This window comes from Musa acuminata, chromosome BXJ1-10 (assembly GCF_036884655.1).
Source record: "Musa acuminata AAA Group cultivar baxijiao chromosome BXJ1-10, Cavendish_Baxijiao_AAA, whole genome shotgun sequence".
NCBI classification, from domain to species: domain Eukaryota; kingdom Viridiplantae; phylum Streptophyta; class Magnoliopsida; order Zingiberales; family Musaceae; genus Musa; species Musa acuminata.
In genome coordinates, this window is record NC_088336.1 from 26,858,109 (window position 1) to 26,882,019 (window position 23,911).

The window sequence follows — 23,911 nt, forward strand, 5'->3', positions numbered from 1 at the left end:
TAATTAAGTGTAGTGCAGATATTGATGTTGTTTCCATAACTTACCACTCCATGTTTTCAACATCTGTAGGAAATTAAGCTTGATGAAAGTTTTGGATCACAGCAATGGGAGAGACAGACAATTTTATATGATCCGAAAAGAAAGAATATGGCAATATCTTTCGCAAAATAAACCAAAAGGTGAAAAAAAAAGATTTATGATCAACTAAGCCTAAGTCTAAGAAAGAGGAATAAGGTTTGACTCTATTCATGGGAATTACATAAATATCTCATTCTAAAAATAAAAAATTGAAACAATTAAAATTTTTTCGGAGATTGAAACAGTTGACAGTTTTTCTAAGATTGGATGCAGTTACTAATTCATGATCTGTCATGTACAACATGAAAACTTCATTCTCTATTCTAAGCTCTGCCAAATGCATGTTTTACTAAGTAGTTTCATGTAACATCATTCACCCATTCACTTACTTTGATGACACTCAATTGGAAATGTTTCCTTTGCCGGTGAACAAAATGGCAAAGTTAGAGTGGTGTTACATGTGCGGTCTCGCCAAGAAAGAGGCACTCGAAGACAGTATTGAAGAAATCACGTCCTCGGAAGATGCCCCCATTTCCCACAATAGCTTCGGTATCGTACTTGCATGCTCTGCCACAGTCTGGGCAATATGTCACCTGCATTTTGATGAGTGATTCAATGTGTTTACAGTTCTAAATCTCAAGATAAGTGCTGTTGCTGAGTCAATCAGGTGTATATGTCAGCTAAATGAATAGGATTACCTCCAGAAGTTTTGGTTTGAATAAATGATCAAGCATGACATCCACCCCATACATGGCCCTCGATTGTGGATTATGCATCTCTGGATGAACCGCTGCAGCTGAGTCAAACACAGATCGGATCATATCTTGGATTCCTTGATGGATTGTTTGCCAGTTCACTACAGGAGGGGACATTATATTAGCGCTTAATTTTAAAGTGTAATGTAGAGATTGCAATAGAAAAAAGAATTAACAATCAACCTTGATGTTCCTCTTCAAACTCCCTGACAAATTCTGGTGTATTCATGTGATTCAGTCTTCCCCTGTAGTTCTGAAGATGCACAATGTAAAGTATCATCGATGGTCTCAAAGTCTTCATTTGCAACAGATCCATCAATTATATGACAAAATCCACTACAAAAAGAAATGCTTCGAAAGAGTAAACTTCACGACATGAATTGATAAATTTCTCAAGTTGATTGGGGTTGTTTTTGGCTATCACAAGATTGTGACAGTGCCTTTGCAAATAGAAGGAGAGTAAAATTACCATCACAGTGAAGTGAGTTTCATACTCAAAAAGGCTGCTCTTCTCCAGAGTGTATGGATTGTTTGCTAGCCTGACCTGAAAGAATCAATAAATTGTTATATCTGTGAAAGGCTGAATTTATCAGAAGCTGGAAGATATCAAGAACAACTATGGGATCATTGCTCTAATAAATAGCCAAGGGAATTCACAGCATACCCAAAACACATCAAAAAGAAATATCTGTACAGGATCCATACTGTGAACCAATACGATGTAGCGAAGATCAAACTTCCTCCCTTTGAATAATGCAGGGTGCTCAATATACTTTTGGCATATCTTAGGACCAGTCTCCATAAGTCTGATGATTGCAGATAAATCTTCAGTAACTGTTGTGTCGATTGTTCTTGCCATGTTCCATGGTTTCAGAATCCATAAATTGTTAAGTGCATCTTGTTTCCGGACAAAATAGTCACCAATGAGTTGAGATAACTGTGTTTCTAAGTTATAAGTAGGCTGAAGCCATTCAGGTCTCCCCTGTGCCTGTGTACATGGACGGTGAGTGAGAACAAATTCACACAAAATTCTGTGAGCAAACTTGACAATCTTTTTGTTTGGGTTAACATATGCATTGGAATACAACTTCATTGCAACCAGTGCAATTTAGCATTGAATCAAGAAACAATGAGATGGTCATTAGATAGGCAGCCTCGAGGATATGGTATATAAACTACTGGAAGATGCATAAGCTCTGAAGGAAGAGTTTGCATACCTTAAGGATTGTCTCTGCCAAATGATGTTTCATGACAAGGCAAGCTTCGAAAGGGAATTGGTTTGTGTAATGAAGATCAGTTAGTTCAAGGGCTTTCTTCACTTCTGGATCCACTTGCATGCTTGTCCAGATAATATCAGCATCCTTTGGATTTGTTACTGAAGATAAAATACACTTTAAGCTAAAAATAAATATGTAAGATGAATCTATGAATGCCACAACAAGAACAGAATCTTGCATGCTGGATGTTCTACACGCAATTGCATTGCCAGTATGACAACTTTGGAGGAACAAGTGCAAAGATCAACATTTTTACCTATGACCTTTCACCGAAGAGTTTGGATGTGAAATCAGGTCTCATAAAGGGCAAAGGAAAAGATTGTGTTAGATAAAGGAGAGGACTTTGTCTGGATTGCTCCAAATCCTAGTGCAGCTATGGGAAGCTCTTTATAAACCAGAAGCAATTACAATTCCAGATCCCATTTCAAGCTAGTTGATATAATAATACAAAAGATTATCATTTCCAAAGGACGCAAATAGCATGATTAGAGTTATTCAATCTATTAATTCATCAACAACATCTCCATAAGAAAAATCCAAAGAAAGTCCTGCAGACTACAGAGAAGCAGAAGTATAGAGAGATAATTGCACACATACTTACTAAGAACAAATTTAGGGTGCGTCAAAAACTCTTCTACGTGTGGAATATCAGTATAGACTTGGAGCATATGCCCATCATGTTGAAGAATACTTCTAGATATAGGGGCCTCTTTAGGAGCAGGAAGACTTCTTGATGCAAGCTGCTGCTGGTATTTTTTGAATTCCTATGGAGGAAATTGAAATGATAAGCCGTGTCCGAATAGTTTTTGCATTAGCAAAGAAGAACTAAAATACCTTAATAAAATAATTTTCTGGTGTATTGAACCAAGCTGTAAGCCTTGCGGAGCGTTGTTTATCCTCTCCGACACCAAACAAGAAATCACGAGTACATTCTTCCCCATGATGGACATCCTGAATTGGCCACAGCACTGAAAAACTGAAAATAACTTCCCTTGATTGTTAACAGGTTTTCAAGTGTTGCCAACATCTATAACAGGAAGCTACAAGCCCAACTTAAAACCAAATGAGCTGCATTTCATGTCAATCCTTTTTGCCTTTTTTTTCTTGAGTGAGGAAGGACTTAAATTCCAGTACACTAGTCTGTATATTACCCAATTAGTACAAAATCTTGTCTCAAAAAATAATTATAGAAATACAAGGTGACAACAAAATATTGCTACATTTATGCATTTACTAGAATAAGAAAACAATCCAAACTGCCTCACGTCTCATCATCTTGCTGTTATATGAAAAACAACTCTTATAGCTGTCATTCAATCTTGCAAAGCAACATAGCACTCCTTTTCTATTATTGAATTGGTATATGAGGATATCTTGTCTTTCTTTTTTTATTTTCTTTTTTAAGTTGTCAATAAGGAAGTCATCTTATACAGAATAACCTTTTTAAGAAGTGAACCATCATAACTACTTGTCTGCATGAACCATGAAAATATCTTTGGCGAATGTTGCTTGTAAAGTTATTGAATAGAACAAGAACATCTTAGAAATGAGATAAAATGATCCATCAATATAGTACAATCCATCTCCATAATAATAAGATTAATAGCAAGTAAAATACCATACGAGGACAGGGACATATGTGGAAAAGTTGAACATGTATATCCAAAAATACTTGTCACCCTCAACCTTAGAGCAGAAGAACATGCAAAGCAACTAAAGGAACACAAACAGAAGCATATTAAATATTCAAAAGTAAAAATATTAGAACACATCTTTATGATATAAGATTAAAAGCATGTTTAAAAACCCATATAGGAACAGAAACATATGTGGAATAGTTGCATATACATGTCAGAATCCTTGCCACCCTCTATCTCGTAGCATAAGAACATGCAAAGCAACAAAAGGAACACAAACAGAAGAAAATTAAATATTCAAAATCAATTACCTTACAGCTGATGCCAGTTTCCCATCAGGCATAAAAAGAAAAGGAGCCACCCTGAAATTCGCATCATCACTGTGACGTAAAGCAGAACCCAACTCATCCATGACATACCTAAATATTTAAGGGAACTATTAACAGCTATCAAGGTAACAATTAATCCATAATAAACACTTGCACATACATGCTACTACCAATGAAAGTGCCAATATGCTGCCAAAGAAAAGGAGAAACAAAATAAGTTGCTTAAAATGGAAAACATGTTAAACCAATCCAATCTAAGTTTTGCACCAATTCAAAGGGATTCGGTTGGCATTTCTTCTTTGGGCACCTAATGTAGACATGGAAGATGCCTTAGTTTCCATCCTTTGAGGTTCATGACAACATTGAAGAGTGTCATCAGTGCAATGAACAGAAGGAAGCCCATCTCCCCTCTAATCCTTAAGATCCTGTCAACTGCCAACAAGGAGGATAGACCAAAGAAGAGTAAAATTGGAAGGAAGTTGAAGAAAATGTTTTCTCAGAGATGTCAATTCTTTCAGAACAATTCAATTCAAATCCAAAGTCCAGCAGCTGATCCTGATCATAATTTTGAATTTAGAACTGTGGAGGAAATAAGGCAGAATGAACAGGATAGACATCTACAGGAATGGATTAGTGAATATTTGGTTGAATGGAGCAGGGATCTTATAGAACAGGGACCAATAAGTGGGTGAGGAAAGAGTGTATGAGTTATCATGGATAGTTGGATGCTATTGGCGTAAACACCATGCAGACTATGAGATGCCTACAAAAAAGGGAGCTAAGAAATATTGGAGGTTGTACCATGACTACTGTAAGACATCTAAGCAAAATAGTTAGATTACTAAGATATGCAAAACGTATTTTTCTAACTGCAGATACAATTCATGTTTTAAAAAATAACCCAACCATAGAATCAGGATTAAACATCCAGGAGCTGAAACACGTCAAAAGATTGGTATAATTTTTTATGAGCTAGCAAGAGCACAACACATTCTGCAAGATAATCTACAAATTAAATAGTAGAATAGCAGGAACAGAAAATAACAAATGTGTAGTAAAAAATTGTATAAAACAAGGTTCGTAATTTCATACCGTACTACGGTATTGATCTCTGCTCGGTACGATACAGTACGGTATGAGTGTACTGAGCGATACACTCTCACATACCGCTCGGTATATATATATATATATATATATATATATATATATATATATATATATATATATATATATATATATATATATGATAATAATAATAATAATAAAGTTTAAAAAATGGAAAAAGGGCGACATCCTCGAGGTGGCGCCACCTCGTTTTCTTCTCCTCACGAGCTTCTCCCCACGTGGATGAGGAGAAGTTACAGACGATGCCGAGGCCTCGTCACCTCAAACGTGGAGGCAACATCTCATCTGTAGCGCCCAACAAGGGAGAGCGATGACGGATCAAGATCGTTGAGGGAGAGCAGCATCGGATCTCTAGGTTTTCCCTTTTCTTCTCCCTCTTCTTCCTTCTCCCTCGGCTAATATCGTCTGGTAGCAGACGATGACAATCGAAATCAACCGTCACCGACCGATTTCAAGTGGTACGAGGCGGAAACAGCCCCAATCGATAGTACCACCCAATAGCGGGCGGTCCGCGTACCTGTATGCGGGCGGACCGGTGCGTACTGCCTGGTACAGACGGTATCATTCGAAATTAAAATCTTTCGTATGCAATAGCTTTTAGAAGTCATATGATAAATATAGACGATAAATAGAATAAACTGTGGAGTAAAATAAAATCATGAAATAGTACATTTGTGAATTTAAGATAAAAACATTATCTACATAAAATTAGTAACAGAGGATTTTAAGAGTAAATACATCATGAAAATATCATAATAGTAATCAAGGATTTAAAATGTCAATTACAAATTTAAAATAAGTTGAAAAGTCAGACTAAACAACTATAAAGTTTTCCAAAACCAAATATTATGATCCATTTCATTCAATCAAACTGATGTGATCAGCAACAACGACAGCAACAACAAAAAAGCTGCAAGTCCCATCTGTTTGGGGTCGACTATATGAATATTTTGTCGTCATTGAGATCTATAAAAAACTTAATTAAGTTAAGAGTGATCTGATCTTGATTTCATTTTTTTGATTGACTGATATCATTTCCAATCATACTTTTTTAAAATCTAGGGACAGTTCTATACCAAATTGACAATAAGTATAAGATCAAACTGAAAAACATCAGAGCAATACATAAAAATTATGCATACCAAACTGGTGTTTCATCAATCTTTTCTTCATCAGCAAGTCTATATGTCATCAAATATAACCACATTGCCCCAATAACCCTATCAGGAAGAGTTTCTGAAGGTGCCCATTCTGGCAAACGCGGTTGGAGTGCGGAATCAATAACATGTTTACCAGTTTCAGTTATAACTGATGCACTAACACCATTTAGAAAAGACAGGTTAGGAAGATATTCCAGAATTTGTAACGCACTGTTTCCAAGAGGACCAGGTATATCAACCTGCAAGGTAGCATATGAAAGTGTTCCAAAGTATGCAGCCTTCAACATAAACTTAGAAACTAGTTTTATGGAAATTACCTCCAAAGTTTGCAAAGTAAAACTCTTTAGAAGTTGTAAAAGATCATTAACAGAAATCTGGTCTAGTTGATTTCCTCGGATATTCAAATGGGAAAGAGATGGCAACGTGATTGGTGAAAAGGCCTGGAAAAATAAGGACATTAAAAAGATATTACATCTCACAGGAGTAAACTTCAGTTCGTTCAAGAGTAAAATCTGACATAGAAAGGACAGTTGAAAAGAATTAAATAGTCTCAGAAACTGCCCATAGCATAAGAAAATCAATTCAAGAGTAACTAGCATATCCAGATGATCTCTTCTTTAGAAGCATCATCCTTCTAGTATTCATCTGACCAAATTGACAAAACTACAAAAAAGAAAGAAAAAAAAAAGAAAGAGAAATTGCACCAATTTTATTCCTTGACCTACCTTCGGCAGGCACCGGACACATCTATTTGAAAGATCGAGTGTGGTAATACTCGCCAATGAACCACTACACTCTGACAAACAACCTGGATTATCTGCCCCCAAAATGCTGCCACAAAAGCCTAATGCCCATTCGCCAAAATTGCTAGTAAAACATGAGTTGTAGATTTCCAGTCCAGGAATACCATCATGAATCGATTTAGAAATCCTGTCACCACTGAAAATGCATTATACACATCAGTCAATTACTAGAAGAAAAGGGGTGTTGATGCAAGAAATTGGCAACAAAAATCCTAGAGCTAGAACAGTTTCATCGGAAAAAATCAACTTCCAAAATATTTCCTATTAAATAGAGCTCTATCGCTATCAATGAATCATAGAACCATTGATTCTTTTATTTTGTAGAGTAGAAGGACATCACCATCATAGATGGAAAGCAAATGAGATAATGTGCTTACATACGCTACTCCTGCTCATATTACTGAAGAATCTCAGGAGGCAACAACACACTAAAGATGAAGAGCAAATAAGAGCTAAAGACACCCTCATCTGCCAAATGAGACAACATCAACTAGCTTGATGTTCTGAAGCATGTAGGGCTGCAAGAAAAAGTTAAAGACACTCAAAACTTACCAATCTCGCAGAGCACGATTATCATTCAACCAGATTGCCTTTAACCTTCTGCACTTTGTGACTTCCTGAATAATTGTTTCTGCATCCTCGAGTTTGTTACCCCAGAGATTAAGAGCAACCAGGTTCTGTTGTAAGGTAAATAATTAATATGATAAGTACAATATAGTGCATGATATAGCGTCTCTTTAATCATTCTTAGGTTGTTTGCTTAGAAAATATAAGCACATTGACGACGGCAGTGTTCATGAGGTGCTACCAACCGGAAACTTAGTAGACAATTCTAGAGACTTCAGCATCTCATCGTCGATGCCCAACTCCTCCAGCTCCAACCAAGTTGCAGCATCCACTCCTCTCTCCTTCACTTTGTCCATCTCCTTTAGCAAGATTTCCAACACATTGTCCAGGCTTCCACTCTTCTCCTCCTCTTGGGTTTCTGACTCCGGATTTTCATCGTTGGATTTCAGATCAAGATCGACGCACATCAACGTTGCCATTCTCTCAGCTAATCCGGGAACCTCCCTCAGCTGTAAAAACCATCCAAGATTCAATTTTTTATCCAATTAATCGATCAAAGAAGCAAAAAGACCATCAAAAGGATGCTCCAATGCCGAATTTACCCTAAACCTAACGTTAGATATGGTTCATTTCATTGCTCGAGCTCTCACCTGTTGGAGAGCGTCGGAAAGGCGAAATGACCATGCGTGATCGACAAGGAAAACGTTCGACTCCTTCCCGAGGAATTCAGCCGAGAAGAGGAGGCGGCGCTGGCGGCCTCCCTCGCATGGCTCGATGGAGAAGAAGTCGCCGCCGTCGAAGGTTTCGCTGGAGAGCTTGCGGAAGAGCTGGCGGTAGAGCGGCAGTGGAACGCCGGAGGCAGCGAGTAGAATCCCGTGGACCTTGACGAAGTCGTCGAAGTCCCGGATTACAGCAGAAGCGGACATGGCGGCGGAAGCGGCGTCGGCGAACGGTGGATTTGTCGCGAACTTTGCGTGCGAGAAGCGGGGCAAAGGTTTTGGTATGTCGTTGCGAAGAGAACCAAGAGATCGGACGGCTGTGAAGCTCCGACAAGCTTAATCCTTGATCGTTGATTCATCCTAGGCTATGGCTGTATGTGGTCAGCCAAGCTTGATACCGGGTAGAATTTGACTTACGTGGTATCGGGTGGAATTGAGGTCAGATCCATCCAGATCCGAGTCCGACATGCTTATGGGTCGGATATTTTGGAACACTTCCTCGCATAAGTCTTCTCATCTTTATTTCTGGTAAGCTTTTTGTCTTGATGATGGAGTTCGACGCTCTAAAACAATGTAATGCTACATTATAAATGTAATATAAATTCTCATTTTGGATATGTTATGGGAGACTGATTTGATTGGCTATCGTTGTTTTATCGATACCTTAGTAATACGAGATCATTAGCTTGGTAATATATAATGACACTTTAGCTCCTAATAATAGATAAAACTGAGATATTTTGATTTTTAACGGATGAAATAAGAAATAAATCCATGATTTCTCAATCCAACAATCCAATAAATTACACTACCATAATTATACATTCCATTCCTCTTGTCACAATTCAATTTCCTATGGTTCCTCACCAGGCTATAATAGCCTTCATAAGTTATCGTAAAAAAAATCACTTTATTTCATAACATATGAAATCAATTAGTATATTCTAAACTAATTTAATTTAATTAGATGCTAAGATCTCGATATTTAATTAATGATGGATTGCATTACGAATTTTTAGCAGTCAATTGGCTAAAATTAAGTGCATGACCTAAGCTCCTAAAAGTCGTTATTCTAACATCAATCGTCGATATTAAAGTCATGTGGCGAGCCATTCATTAATCATGGCCTTAGAAATAAGCTGCACAATAGCGATGCCACGGTTAGGAGGGGTAGTCTCAGTAGGCTAAGCTGATTCGAATTCGATAGTTATTTGAACTAAAGATGGATCCCTAAATATAACATCGAGCCTAATTGAACATGGAGAACTACGGCACATGGTCTGGGCCACATTATGTACATCGAGCCACATTTGTATTTTTGGGATAGGTTCCATCGCTTCATCTGCGCTCCAGTGTCGAAACAACGCGCTCCATTTTCCGTGCTAAGAGATCACCAGTCGGACGGTCACGATCCGATCGATTGTTCATCACAGCGCTAATTTTTTAGTTTCTCCTGTGAGGCTTCCACAGGGAACAGAAAGACACCGGGTGCCCCTTCCACCGCAGCCCCACCGCCGCCTCCGCCGGCGCCGCCCTCATCTCCCAGTTCCCGTCGTACTTCCGCAGGAGAGCCCTCCCCGCATCCAGCGCCTCCTCCCCGAATGCCTCCTCTCGGAACCCCACCGCAGCCATCCTCTCCCGCCACAGATCTCGCCCTTCGGCCGCCGCCGCCTCAGCCGTCGTCTCCAGAAACCTCGCTGCCTCCCCCTCCAACACCCGCCTCTCAGCGCTCTCCCTCCCCTTGAACGCCGCGCTCGTCGAGTCAAGGAACCTCCACAGCAGCTCTGCGTTCCTCGCGAACCCAGCCGGGAACCCTACTTCGCCGCCGCCGCCGCTGCCGTCGATCTCGCTCAGGACCACGAGGTCGGGTTCTAATTCCCGTATCGATCGGAGGAACGTTGTGCGATCGTCGGCGCTGCCATGGCCCGCCCGGAATTGGACGCAGACGACTAGGGTCTCGCCGACGGTGAGAGCCACGGACCCCGCGCCGAGATCTTCGGTGTGGTCGATCCGTAGGTTGAGATCGATCGATCTGGCGTAGCGGAGGAGGTGGGACTGGAAGTCGTACCCTGGCGGCGCCACGGAGAATGGTCCGGGAGGCGCCGCCCCGCCGGCGACAGCGAGGCGGACGAGTTTCGGCGCGCCGCCGGGGTTGCGAGCCAGCGCATCGAGGAGCGTTGGCCACTGGACGCCGTGGGAAACCCCGATGTCGACCACGTGGAGCGACCTAGCGTGGCGGTTGGGGTCGAGTGTCATGGTTTGGAGGATGGACGCGTTGGCGAGAGCGCTGGGGAACGCGAACCAGGGGCTGACCTCGTGGAACTTGATAATCGCTGATCGGAAGAGCTTCGGTTCCGTCGTGGCGAAGGTGGCCGCGGAGGTGCCACCGCGGTCGGGGATGGCGATCCCTGCAGCGGAGGTATGGTTGGAGAGGGCGCGCAGGCCGTGGGCCGCGAGCCGGTGATTGGCATCGCCGGAGAATGATTGGAGCTCTCGGAGGACGCAAAACAAGTGTCGGACCCTCGAGATGTTTGCTGCTTCGATGGCGGCAGCGCATGGATTCAGCAATTGCTCAGCCCATCTCACTTCCTTGCTCACGCCATTGCTTGAGCTTCCCGCGTTCCCTTTTCCATGGCCCTTCCTCCCTGTCGCCGCTGGCTTCTTGTTTGCTTCACCTTCCTCCTCAAATCCTCCATCACCTTCGATGGCAATCCTCTGACGGTTTTGGTGTGTTGGGTTCTTGTTCGGAGTGGTTGGGTTCGTCGATAATTTCCTCTTCTTGGAGAATTCAGCTTGAGGAAGTAATGGAGAGTTATTAGACGTGGCGAGAGTGGAGACCAAAGGATTGTGTATCATGTTGGCCTGGTCCTCTTCTTGAGTCCACCATTCATAGTTGGTGATTTGATCGGCAGTGTTTCCAGCGTACGAATCATCGAGGAAGGAGGAGAGGAAGGACACAGAATCCTCCAACCAGTCCAGAACATGATGGTGGTGGTGGCGATTGGGTGAGAGGTTTGGGTCTGGTCCTCCCTCGAAGGTCATGGTGGATCAGAGGTATAATACTCAGCGAGACCTGGGGTCTTTAAGCATTGACTTCAAAGAGCAAGCAAGGAAAACTAGAGGAAGTTGAGAACCATAGTAGGGCGGGGAAGATGGGGAAGAAAGTGAGCTGCAGGAGACAAAACAGAGGAGGATGGATTGCCAGACAGTTCAAAGATTTTGGATATTGACTTCACAAAGTTGGAGAAAGAAGTGGGGGCTTTAGAATGGGATGGAGAAGATAAGAGTGGTTAAGGATATGAGAGAGATGGGATAGACAATGGCATGGAAGTTCACAAAGTTGAAGGGGTTTTGAGCATTGACCAAGCAAGAGGTGGGAAAGGGAGATGGATGCTTGGAGTCTGCATTGTTAGTCCATCAGATTTGTATTGTGACTGAAGCTTATAAAATGGAGATGAGATGGTAGGAAGGGCGGTGGATTCAAATATTTTAAGTTTGTGAATGTTGTTTGTCATTGGAGTGCAGGCTTTGTACTTTGCTGCATTTCTATTAGAGAGTGTGAAAGAGATGGCTGTTGGTTGTTAGTTTGTATGGAAATTCATCACTTGTTCCCATCTGTATTATATATGTGAATGATTGAGATCCAAATGACAACAGGAGAAAGAAAGCATAATATTTTTGTGCACAGAGGATGAGTTTTAGGTCTGGATCAACAATTAAATATTGAAGGCCTTTTCCTATTGGATATAGGCTGGTGCATACAAAAAACGAAGTTCAACATGTGTCATTTACTGGTTGGTCAAGAGTGGAGATGCCCTGCACTAGCTGGACTCATGGTTAGATCCAGGAGTCCTTTGATTATGGTTTTGGTTGCCATTACAGCACCTTCTAGTATTCGTGAATCAAAATTTTATCATGGAAGCAGGAAAAATTGTAGTACTTGACCATTATGTTCTTGGTTTCCTTAGTGAAAATCTGCTGTCTGTCTTTAGATGGTATGTGCCCTTATGGCTGTTGACTATAATAAAGAAGTCGATGAATGTATGCCCTGTCGGCTTGTCAGAATTACTTCCAGTGGAGCTCGTAATATAGGCTTTGACTACGGTTTGGGTGCTGTTATTATGCTGAAGAAATTCCTCCGAGTGAACCCCTAATGCTGTATCCTAAACAGACACAGCAAAGGTTCCTTTTCTATATTTGAATCGGCTAAACTTTTATATGTTGATTGTCTTTTACTTAGGCTTTTGGCATCTTGTGTCTGCAAAAGGTCGAAATGGCTTCTGGGGTTTTGGTATCATATAAGGAAGTAAAGCTTATATATTTTCAGAAATTTTAGCATTTTTAGATGAGCAATGCATTAACATTTGTGAATTGACCCAAGAAATGACACTGCTCATCTTAATCTGTGGATCATAAAGGGAGAAGATGCCATTCACCTGCAGATCTGAGTCATTTCTAAGACTCTAAAGTATAATTTAGCGCTACAACAAATATTCATATTACATTATCCACCTTATTGAGTGTTTATTGGATCCCTATTCCACAATTACTTACTAGTACTATTGTTATTATATAATTGTTGTTGCCATTAACAACAGCAGAATTGTGATTGTTGTTATTATTAAGGACTTTCTGTTGTTCTATGAATCCGCTTATTTTTTTAGTGTCTCCAATTATTCTTACGATTGCTTCATGCTAACATGTGTCTCATGAAGACCTAGCCGTTTCCCATAATGTTCCTTTACTATTTTGCATGGCTTTATACTCAGCTTCTCAATTAGTTTATTCTTGATAGTTTTATCTATAATGTTATGTTCCATTATATTCTATTGTTTGTAATCTTGTGCTTTCTTGTTCTATAAACTTAACCAAGGGTAACAAACAAGATGCTGGCTAAGGTAGAAAACGAGTAGCCCAACATGTTATATAGAGTAAACAGGAATTTCATGTCCGTGCTTGACATGAGTGATGATTCAAAGCATAAATTTGAGAAACAAGTTTATCAGTTTCTCTCTGCTTATTGGTTAGGTTGATCATATTTGTAGTGTTTAGTCAATATCTAGGTTGAATTACTGGGCAGACAAATTGAACTGCAATTTCTTGGATGGCCACACTGTAAATTGACATAGAAAAAAGATGTCTGCTAATCGTCTCAAATTGTTGTTTCATGAACAAGGCTGATCTCTAACCAAAGACACTTAGATTTGATATGAAAGAAAGTTCTTCCAATAATCTTTATGAAGCCAATCTTAAATCTCAATGGTCAAATAGATGGTCTTGGATGAAGAGATGGCTCAAGCATGAAAGATCATAATGTGTGGCAGTCCAAATTGCTTTTAATGCATTGGTTTCATCAGAAAACAATGATGGTTATAGCCAATAGCTTGCAGTCGAACATAAGGAACTCCTTTTCTTTTGTTTTTTAAACATACAGACAACTCAATAATACCATTTCTCAAGAAGCTTTAGAGGCATATCTCTTTGTGTGCGTGTGCGTGTGTTTTTTTTTTTATTTTTAGTTTGGCATTGTAGCAAGCTAGAGCTAAAATAGTTATCATTGTTTTTCTCAGTGATGTTAGAGAAGGTTAGGAAATGCATGACAGACAAGGGAAGCTTTAACCTATTCCTAATTATCTAAACAAGAAAATAACTAATGGCTATTAGGTGAGCGGAGATCATCAGGATATGCCTCTAAGAAAACCTTATAAATATAGAACAATACAATTTGCCACTCTCTCATCTTTCCTGTTTAGGATGCCAGTTGCCTTCTTGTTCATTTGACAGTATTATCTGCAAGAAAACAAATTACTTGATTAGGTACTAGAAACATTCAATCTTTTATTTAAAATCATAAAAAGACTGGATAATTAATTGGGTATAGAAGAAAATGTAGCAAGTACTAGAACCTTTTCGACCATTTTCTCAATCATTCTCTTTTGTTGTGGATAGGAAAGTTATGTATTTCTTTCTTAATTTCTATATAATTGTGAAACATTTCTAGACAAATATACTAATAATTTTATATATATTCACCAAATCTGATGGGCCTTTGGCTTAGTTTTCTTTTACCTATTACTATTATAATTTACTCCTTTGTCATCTGAAGTTGATTGCAAGTGACCTGTCCTTATCAATAGAGTATCTTTGTTAAAATAGTGCACTAGTCCAACTTCATACCTATTATATATTGAAACTTCCAGTGGCTTCTGCTTTCCACTTTCACTTGCATTGTCTAAACCCCTAATCATGTAGCAGTGAGCTCAGCATGCATGCTCAGGATGATATGACCCTTTCTTTGTGTAGTTTTCCTTTTGTAAAATAGGCTTCTATATTTTTATCATCTCGAATGAGCTGAGCATGTTAGCACCTGATTTACTGTAATCACGCAAGTAGTTATGGTATTAATTTGGTTATCACTTTCAAATCTTACTCCAGGGAATCTGCAAATAGTAGTCAAACCTTAATTTTTGAAATGTACTAAACAAATGTTAAAATATATGCTTATGGTTGATGACCTATTTCTGGGACTTGAATGGTTGACAAGGGAAGGAAGTATGATGCGGACTCTATAATTCTTTTATTATATTATTTCAAACTTTTAAAGATTGATCTAGTTGTACCTGCTATGATTAATAGTGTCACAATTGACTCTACCAGTTCAGGTCTACATTCTAAGATATGCAGTTTATCTGGAGATTTTTGGCTGTTGATTTAGATGCTTGCCTGAAATGCATCTTAAAACTTTGTGTTCTATACTTCAAACTTCACAGAGATTTATATTTTTGATGATCTAAATTCTCCATCTGGGATCCATTTATGGGCCACATTGAGTTTGAGTAGCACTTTCCTTTCGCATACAAATGCATCAAAAGTTAAATTTAGATGTAGAGGCAATTTGCAATATGTACACGTTAAATATTCCAATCAGTCATTGCACTTTTGTAACTACGAACACATGTAGGGGGCATTTGGTTGCCTGCAACTGAAAATTTCTGTAAATAACACTTGCAGGTAGAAGCAAAATCTGCAAGGAGTAACTGCTGGCACAGCTGTTTGGATACATGCATATCAAGTTGCTACTCGTGGTTGCAAGTTGCAACTAAGGTAGAAGACATGCTATCCAAACTGGAAGATTGACTGGCCAGAACAGCTGGGGCTATTCTGCTATGATAAATGGTAACTTTGAGTCTGCATGATTTCAAAGAATTGGCAGGAGTTGATAATGTATGCCTTTAGTATTTTGGTGTTTGATTGTGTCACTGGATTGCGGAACTTACTCTCTTTGCCGTAGACTAATATCTTGATTTGGCAGGGATAAACTATTGTGCCGACAGAGTATATGGCAGGTAGATATGCTTTTCATGGGGCCCTGAGGAAATAGAGAAAAAAGGTATATGCTACATTGTTCTGGTATTTGTAGGTGGCTAATAAATTCGTGCTTTGGTGAACAATTATTATGTAGATGTGTGTTTGTACCTATGTCTGAATACGTCTAGGTACAGACGGATGTTGTTTCAATTAGCTTGTGGGTCACTCTTGATGGTTGATGCTAATCAAGTTTTCAGGATTGTGTTCTCTGCTTCACAAATTGCTGACAAATATTTATGGTGCTCTAGAAGTTGTGCATGATAATGGTGGGAGGGGGATCTACTACCATCGAGAAGGGGACTGTAAGATGACAGGCTCTTTGTTCCTTGTCTCTCCCAAAGATAACATGGTCATCCTGATGACCTATGAACCTCATGTGTCTGCTCTATGAGAGAGTAGGAGAATTGGTTTGAGGATACAAAACATTAGGCTTTGCCTTATAATATTTACCTAGCAAGATTTCAAATATAAGTTGGATTGGCATGTATCAATTGGTATTTGTTGGCCCAACAAAGTAGCAAAACCTGTATATGATTCGGAAGGAGCTCTGTGTTTGTACTCTTAGTAAGCTCGTCTTAGTTATTTGAACTATGATTCCCGCTCATCTTTGTTTAAACTTCCGCTGCTCTAACAAGGCAAAAAGGAGACAACAAAAGACAAATAAAACCTAGCCGTTAAGCTGACGCTCCAACGTTCGCAAACTAACTGATAAATTGCCACTTCCAAATCCCCTCAATGCATCGAGAAGAAGAAGAAGAAAGCAGCACAGGGGTGGAGAGAAATGGTTTGTGACATGAAGCTTAGGAGCTCCTCCTCGCTCCCGAACCTCCTCCTCTCCTCCCTGAACCTCCTCCTCCTCGTCCTCGCCTCCGCGTCCTTCGCTCCCGTCTTCCTGCTCAGGACTTCCCCAACCTCCTCCGGCTGGGCCCTCTTCACGGTCTCCTCCACCACCGTCCTCTCTTCCGTGCTGGGCTTCTTCTCCCAGCTGACCCGCCTCTGCTTCGTCACCCACGTCTCCTTCATCCTCGCTTCCTCTGTCGGTCAGTCGCTCAGCTTCCTCGCCCTTTTCCTCCGGCCCGAGCCCAGTCTGCGGCTGTTGGGCTCAGACAGGAGCGGGAAGGAGCAGAGGGTGCTGATGAAGGTGGAGGAGGCTCTGCTGCTCGGGATGTTCCTGGTGCAGTCGCTGGCGCTGGTCTCGGCCTGCGCGGTGCAGCGGTGGTGGCTGCGGCAGTACGAGGAGGTGGAGGCCGAGAGGGAGGCGTCGGCAAGGAAGAGGAGCCGGAGGATGGCTCGCGTGCAGGAGGAGGCCATCGCCAACGCCGAGGCCGTGGCGAGGGAGTTGGAGGAGAAGACGAGGAGGAGCAAGGAAGGGCGGTGGGCGAAGAACGACTTCGAGGGATGAGGAAGAGAGGCTTAACGTATTGTAGATTGTGTTTGATGCAATCGAGCCTTTGGTTTGGTTGATCACTATGGGGTGGCCACCAAATGCAAAGTTCCAGCATTGCGTTTCTACATAGTGTCCTCTATATATATATATATATATATATATATATATATATATATATATATATATATATATTGGTGTTCTCCTTCATGTTTGTGCTCTTATATGTTGCATTGTTACGATATATACTGATTCATTCAGAGAGCTCAAGTTCCAAAATGCAGGATTCACTCAGATGAAAAAAGAAGGCTAAACTTGATTCCATGAAAACAAAGGATGCCACTATGTGTAGACAAAATACAACAAGTAGCAGTATTTTTCTGTCAAACTATACTTGATTCCATGAATACAAAAGATTCACAGCTTGTGTTGAAGCTGACTTTTAAGAACATAGGAAGTCAACTGCTGGAATCAGATTTAACCTTCAAGCACAGCAAGTGCTTGTCGTCTGCCAGTAAATGGGGAACAGCCTTTTTGACCATCTGAGGTGGCGTACAGTAATGTTAAGTCAGGAGATGATTCAAGCTATCTTTGCAGTTAGAATTAGGATAAGATACCTGAAATCCAATTCGATCATAGAGTTTCTGAGCCCCCGTGTTGTTCTTGTGCACATGTACAAATATCCTGTGGGTACCTAACACAGCAAAGCTCGGGTAAGCAAGCACACTATAAACTGGCCTGTCATGTATAAGCATCCTTCTTCAACCATGACCACAGTTTCACAAGGACTAAATACACCTTTTGGCATAAAAACACTGAATAGAAGGTTGTGTTTTACCATATGAAACGGCTGCATCAATAGCTAATAATAACATGTTTGTCGCAATGCCTTGTCGACGAGCATGCTTGGCAACACATAAGTTTGCGACATATGCATATCTTGGTTGATCTGCTCGGTAGAAATTGGAGGAAGCTGGTGGCTTCAAGCACTCCTGATTAAAATTTAATTCTTGAGTTTTTGGAGAGAAACGAAAAAAAAAAAAAAAACTGATGAAAAAAGGGATTGAACATGTTGCATACTCCGGGAAATGTCTCTCCACAAAGAAGCTGTCGTACGCTCAAATCCAAGGTCCCAACTATGCTCTTCAACACAGTCCGCTTGACATTTTTCTCATCCTTCCTTATCTGAAAATTTTAAACACAAAAACAAAACAAATTTGAAGATGTGATCATTTGCAAAAGCCATTTCTAACAAAACACCCGTAGAAGTTGACAAAGTCATTTGTAAAAGGTAATATAGTCTCTCAAAAAAATTCCTGAATATTAGATGACAGGAACAGGATAAGTCCAAAAACTATATAACACATATCTCCTGTATATCGATTAAAAGTTTTTTGCAGATTTAAAAATTTCAAGTAATTCTCTGCCCATGGAGAAGCTCATCAGTTTTCATGAGAATAGTCAATTTTTATTATGTGGATCAGGAATAGTTTTGTGCGGAGTAATGTCTAGCCCAGAATTTGCTAGAATTATTCCAGTGGCCCTCCTATGATGAACAAAGAAGGATCCTACATAAGACAACATGGGTGCGGATCTCCTCGCATGGCAGTGATCCAACTAACGATTTTGATACCAGTAGGGACAGCTACAATCATGGTAGCTGCGCTGAAGTTGGCGTGCATATCACCCTTTCTTACATGAAGTTGGCTGAAGCCATTTGCAAAAGATAATAGTCTCTTAAAAATTTTCCTGAATACCAGATGACAGAAACAAATAATTCCAAAAACTGGCATAAATTCCAGAATTAAGGACCGCTTCCAACACATTAAGGTTCTTTCTTTCCTAAAGTCCTAACTATAAAAGGATCCTTATCTTAGTTATCAAAGTTAGAAATATCAGCAACAGAACTTCAAATTAGCCATATTATCTCAATCTTAACAAGAAATCTAGTGAGAAACAATCGAGAAACTGATTCCCCAATATGCCAAGAATATTGGGTCATCATGCAATCTTTATCTGCATATTGCAGTAAATTTACATCATGGATGTCTGGTGGTTTCTTTTGCTTATCATCTTCATGCATAGATAAAAATCTGTATAATGAACAATAGCATGCACCATTGAAATTAATGCACAGAGATCTCATACTTTAGTTCATGTCACCATCCTCCAACTTCATTGTTTGCTCTTCATTACAAAATTATCTTGTCAAAGAAGAAAATAAGCTTCTCTATAGGAATGATGATTAAATAGCTTCATAATCTATAGATCAGTACTTGTCAAGGTAGAACTGGAATTTTTATTCTCATTATAAGGTCTTCACATGTTGTGAATGTTGAAAATTTTCATCTCAGGAAAATTTTGAAGGAGAGATTAATTATTAGATCAACTAGATCGGCCGTCTCATCATTTAGCATTGTTGTATGATCAATAATACAGACAACTTCCTATAAAGAAGAAGTTCGGCTTCCTTTCACATTATTGCTACTTAGCTAGTTCATTCTCTTTCACCGAGAATTCATACATTCAACTAATGAAACAAAGTACCTCAGAAACCAACATAAAATTTCTTGTGATACAACTCATATAAGTCGATCATAGCCGTAAACTAAACCGTAACAAGACATAATGCCTGCAAATCAAACAGCAAGTACTACATAAATTTTGCATATACCGCAACAATGCAGACACACTTCTCCGCATGCTGCCTACCGCATCTCTTCTTTAAAGCATTAAATTCCTGCATCAGATTGCATATGAGGTTGCACACTCACTTTATTATACAGCAACATAAAGATTATAAATAACAAAACATATCACATGGTATATCGAAAGCCTCAAGTCATTCAAGGAAATATATCTATGTATGGAAAGTTTGGTTAACTTGTTGAAAGAACTTGATAACCTAGTACCTAAATTCATATATGTGCATATGCTCATAACTATCCATGTTAGTCAAGCTTTGGATATATCGTTATGTCAGGTACCTCATTACTAATTAACTTATAGGTTATGAACTTGTTACATAATTAGACTTTTTTTCTTCCAAAAGCAACTCCACTCCATCACAAAACGTTAAAATGAGCTTTATTGTTTTTCTAAAAATGTGTTTTGTTCATTCAATATCAAAGATAAATAATTTCATTAATGTTCTTCTAGTAACAAGTCCTATCTTGGACAACAGGTGGAAGTGTAAATATTGATATTTCCTTTTCCTATGTGTCCACTAGTCTTATTTTGCTCCCTTCTTAAGACAAAACACCTTAACTTCATAATTTCTCTGTGATACTCAAAACATCCTTTTTTTTTTGCTAATTTACCAGAAAAATGAGTTTATTAAGAATTAGTGAAAACGATTGCAAAAAAATCCCAAAACCATCAAGCTCAAAAATTCAAACATGCATCAGGGATTGAGCCAACCCAAATATGGTAATCCTGATTCACCAGTCCAAAACTGGCATGCTAATTTGCTTCGTAATTAGCTTTCCCAAACATGTTGGCCATCAACAACCATGATCCACAAAGAAAAGATAATCACTCGATATGGTACCTTTTTTTGTCTAAATGACCGAAAAGAAAACACACAAGCCTTGTTCCCAAAAGCATGTTGTTGGTTTTATCTCAAGATTCATGTGCCTCTTCGTATATGACACATTGTACAAAAAGGTTTTATTGGTCTGTTTCTTGGAATCAAGACTTTAGGAAAGGCAACAAGATTCAACAAGACTCATGTGCCTCTTCGTATATGACACATTGTACAAAATAATCAACAATCATTAGGAAAGGCAACAAGAAATTACCTAAAAGTCAACGAGACCACTTCGAGTGAATTTTAGTAACAATAAGGCTCATTTATTTGTTTCTATATGTAACATTTGTTGCTTTTAGTACCAAACTTTTCTAAGATTCAATTATGGCAAGATTTATACATGCTAAGAATGGATTTCTTTTAATACAAGGCAAGACATGTACATCAATTGAGATCACATTTCAGGAATTTTTAGCCACAGTGGATGCATCAAGCTTCTTTATTCAGAGCCGCATTGTACTACCTCTTTATAACCATCCTAAACTTAGATTCTCTGTTACAACTTTCCTTAATTTTTGTATGTTTAAAATAGTTCTATCTTTTCACTGCAAAGGTAATCTGCAACAGTTTACAAAGATGTCACATACATCCATGGTAAAATATTTCATACCTGATCAGCAAATTGGCGTTTGTAAGTCTCAACGTAGCTACATTAACACATTGAAATATCCAAAATTAGTGATATCAATCGCATTCTCCCATTCTTTTCCTCAAAAAAGGAAAAGAAGAGAAAGAACGAAGTTAATATTGGATGTGGATTTGCTAACCGAACATCTGAGCGATCCTCCCATTGACTCTCTGCCCTTAGCCATGCCGCCGTCTATCGTGAAGAAGTACCAAAAGTAGTAATAATGATGATGGTGATGATTTCAAGAAAGCAAAAGAGTTCCAATCTATCCTACAACCAAAGCTTGAGATTACCCAAAGTTCTTCATCAAGAAGGGCCTCCCGTGCAACAAAACGCCCAAAGGCCCGTCTGTGCTCGCAAGAGAATTCTTCATCCGAAGGCTGCAGACGGTCGAACCGAAGGTTTGATCCATTGGAAGAGGCCTCGATTCGAGGAATTCTCGGCGCCAGGTTAGGCTGACTGGAAGATGTCTCAAGCTGAGGGAATCTTGGGGCCGGACGAAGCTCAACGGAAACGCCTTTATCCTCTTCGGCCTCCGAGGATGTCGCCGACCCATCTTTCCTACAAATTCAACTCGAAAATTAACCCCCCAGAAAGAAACATAAACTCTCTTTTTTAAAGAAACTGATAAGAAGATCCCACTTTTAAGAGAAAATCGATTTTAACTCCAAAAAGAAATGTGAAAAGAGGCGAACCCAATTCTGTTCCTTAGTTCCAAGAAGAGCGCAGACAGAGCAGGAAAGGTCGTGGTTTTAGGTCTATATTCTTGAGAGATGGAAGAAGGAATCTACTCACGTAGCGGCGGAGGCGAGTCTTTTCAGGGGTTTGCGTCGATCTTGGACGCGCAAGAACTGAATCCGCCGGAGACCCGACGACGGAGTGGCCACCGCCGCCATCGCCTCGCAAAGGGAAAGAACGCTCTGAGTAGCAATCTTAGTTCAGAGAGAGAGAGAGAAAGGGAATCGTGAGCTATGGACGCAAAGAGAGAGGCAGGACGGTGGAAGAGAGGGTGAGAGACAGTTGTGTTGATGGTTGAGTTGGGTAAGGAGAAAAAGGCAGCTGCTCTCTTTCTCGCCCTTTTCCTCCTCTTGAATGAATGACCCTCCACAATTATCCATTTGTTTTTTTTTTTCTCTCACTTTAATTACTATTAAACTTATTTTTCCCAAAATTATTCTTTTTATATTAAATATTTAAATATTTTTTATATTTTATATATAATATTTTTATTAAAAAAATAATAAAAATAAGATAATAAAAAAGTATATGAGTCTGAGCTCAAGATGCCTTTTTATTCCTCGGTCAATGGTTAAGTTATGACTCATAAACAATGTTAATGTTCTGTTCCATGTTAGTGAGGCTGGTAAAAGAGAGTAATATCACCCTCATTAATTTTATTTTTTTAATTAAATTTAAATAATATTGAGTTATAATTATATAATTTAAAATATATATATTTATTATAACATTTCTATTAGTATCATATCGGAAATAAGTAAGATTAAGATTGACTTATAAAAACATGGATAACACTATTATTATCTTAAATATTTTAATTAATAATTTAAATTAAATAAAGTATCAATTAATCAATGAAGCTCGGACCATAACATTTATAATTTAGATTCTAAAAATTAGTAATAAAGAAATTATGTCAGCAATTTAAGAACAGATGGAAAGCAAATTAGTATGCAAAAAGGTATTATTACAAAAGGAATAAATTCGAGGTGAAATTTCTGAAAATTCGTGGAAAAAGAATTATCTAGTTGGCGATGAGGTCGTACGTGAGGAAAGCAGCGGCGATGCTTCCTCGGTGCGTGATGGCAACACACAAACACACAGTTAATCTTGCTTTGTTCGCATCACAGAAGCCAAGCAAGTCGACGGTTTCCCTTTTTAGTTAACCTCTTGTGGAATGAATGATCCACGAAGCGCCATTAATTTTGTCCTTTTATTGTTATTATTACTTTATTTCCCCTTTTTTTGTTATTATTACTGTATTTACTTATTTATTATTGTTATTATTAAGAATTCCGTTTTGGCAATCAGTTAGTCGTTGGACTAAATCTTCAGATAAATATTTTCTAAGATAAGAGTATATCATACGAAGAATTTTTCCATAATAACTTTATTTGATTAATATTTTTCTAGTTCGATGATAAGTGGTATTGATATGTTAATTGTCTGACACATCGATAACTTGAGTTCAGCTTTTTGAACTCACTTATCATGTATTTGATATCGAGGAGATGAGATTTGACAAATAGTCATATAAAGAATATATTACGAGCATATCCAATAAAAATTATTGGTGGAGGTTCCAAAGATTTGAAAATGATGAAATATCTATTATAGGGATATTTAGCAAGATACGACATAATTCTCGAATTGCTTACGTGTCAAATTGTCTAATCTATTAGTGAACATGATATTTAATTTTGATGATTTTTACCGTTTATTTTTTATTAAAATGATGAAAGATAAAGGTGAGA

At 39.0% G+C, this 23,911-nt stretch overlaps 4 protein-coding genes and 1 long non-coding RNA gene across 7 annotated transcripts; 2 read left to right on the plus strand and 3 right to left on the minus strand.

Annotated features, from left to right (window-relative positions):
* Window positions 1-245: 245 nt before the first annotated feature.
* LOC135583994 (uncharacterized) lies at window positions 246-8,730 on the minus strand. 2 transcript variants are annotated; one of them, XM_065087257.1, is made up of 15 exons: window positions 8,382-8,729; window positions 7,977-8,240; window positions 7,717-7,841; window positions 7,087-7,300; window positions 6,679-6,801; window positions 6,344-6,600; window positions 4,059-4,166; window positions 2,945-3,086; window positions 2,712-2,874; window positions 2,051-2,208; window positions 1,498-1,821; window positions 1,303-1,377; window positions 1,017-1,086; window positions 777-934; window positions 246-671 (listed from the first exon to the last, which is right to left on the minus strand). In XM_065087257.1, the coding sequence occupies exons 1-15, from the start codon at window positions 8,655-8,657 to the stop codon at window positions 522-524; spliced, it is 2,607 nt and encodes an 868-aa protein (XP_064943329.1). In that variant the 5' UTR covers window positions 8,658-8,729; the 3' UTR covers window positions 246-521. The 2 variants fall into 2 exon arrangements, with proteins under 2 accessions (XP_064943329.1, XP_064943330.1); XM_065087258.1 differs by lacking the exons at window positions 246-671; window positions 777-934 and having other exon boundaries at window positions 1,038-1,169; window positions 8,382-8,730.
* An 881-nt stretch (window positions 8,731-9,611) lies between these two features.
* On the minus strand, window positions 9,612-11,841 carry LOC135595837 (protein NODULATION SIGNALING PATHWAY 1-like). Its single transcript, XM_065087259.1, has one exon. The coding sequence runs from the start codon at window positions 11,490-11,492 to the stop codon at window positions 9,894-9,896; it is 1,599 nt and encodes a 532-aa protein (XP_064943331.1). The 5' UTR covers window positions 11,493-11,841; the 3' UTR covers window positions 9,612-9,893.
* An 808-nt stretch (window positions 11,842-12,649) lies between these two features.
* On the plus strand, window positions 12,650-16,309 carry LOC135595838 (uncharacterized). Of its 2 annotated transcripts, XR_010480678.1 has the most exons (3): window positions 12,652-15,626; window positions 15,763-15,840; window positions 16,067-16,309. It is a non-coding gene; the product is annotated as an uncharacterized LOC135595838 (long non-coding RNA). The 2 variants fall into 2 exon arrangements; XR_010480677.1 differs by having other exon boundaries at window positions 12,650-15,626; window positions 15,763-16,309.
* Window positions 16,310-16,470: 161 nt separating this feature from the next.
* Window positions 16,471-17,328, plus strand: LOC103968518 (uncharacterized). Its single transcript, XM_009381765.3, has one exon. The coding sequence runs from the start codon at window positions 16,600-16,602 to the stop codon at window positions 17,218-17,220; it is 621 nt and encodes a 206-aa protein (XP_009380040.2). The 5' UTR covers window positions 16,471-16,599; the 3' UTR covers window positions 17,221-17,328.
* Window positions 17,329-17,498: 170 nt separating this feature from the next.
* Window positions 17,499-22,486, minus strand: LOC103968519 (GCN5-related N-acetyltransferase 6, chloroplastic). The gene is made up of 9 exons (XM_009381766.3): window positions 22,215-22,486; window positions 21,713-21,980; window positions 21,559-21,611; window positions 21,402-21,438; window positions 19,877-19,942; window positions 18,283-18,387; window positions 18,041-18,194; window positions 17,820-17,896; window positions 17,499-17,744 (listed from the first exon to the last, which is right to left on the minus strand). Exons 1-9 carry the CDS (start codon window positions 22,313-22,315, stop codon window positions 17,661-17,663), a joined length of 945 nt encoding a protein of 314 aa, XP_009380041.2. The 5' UTR covers window positions 22,316-22,486; the 3' UTR covers window positions 17,499-17,660.
* Window positions 22,487-23,911: the final 1,425 nt, after the last annotated feature.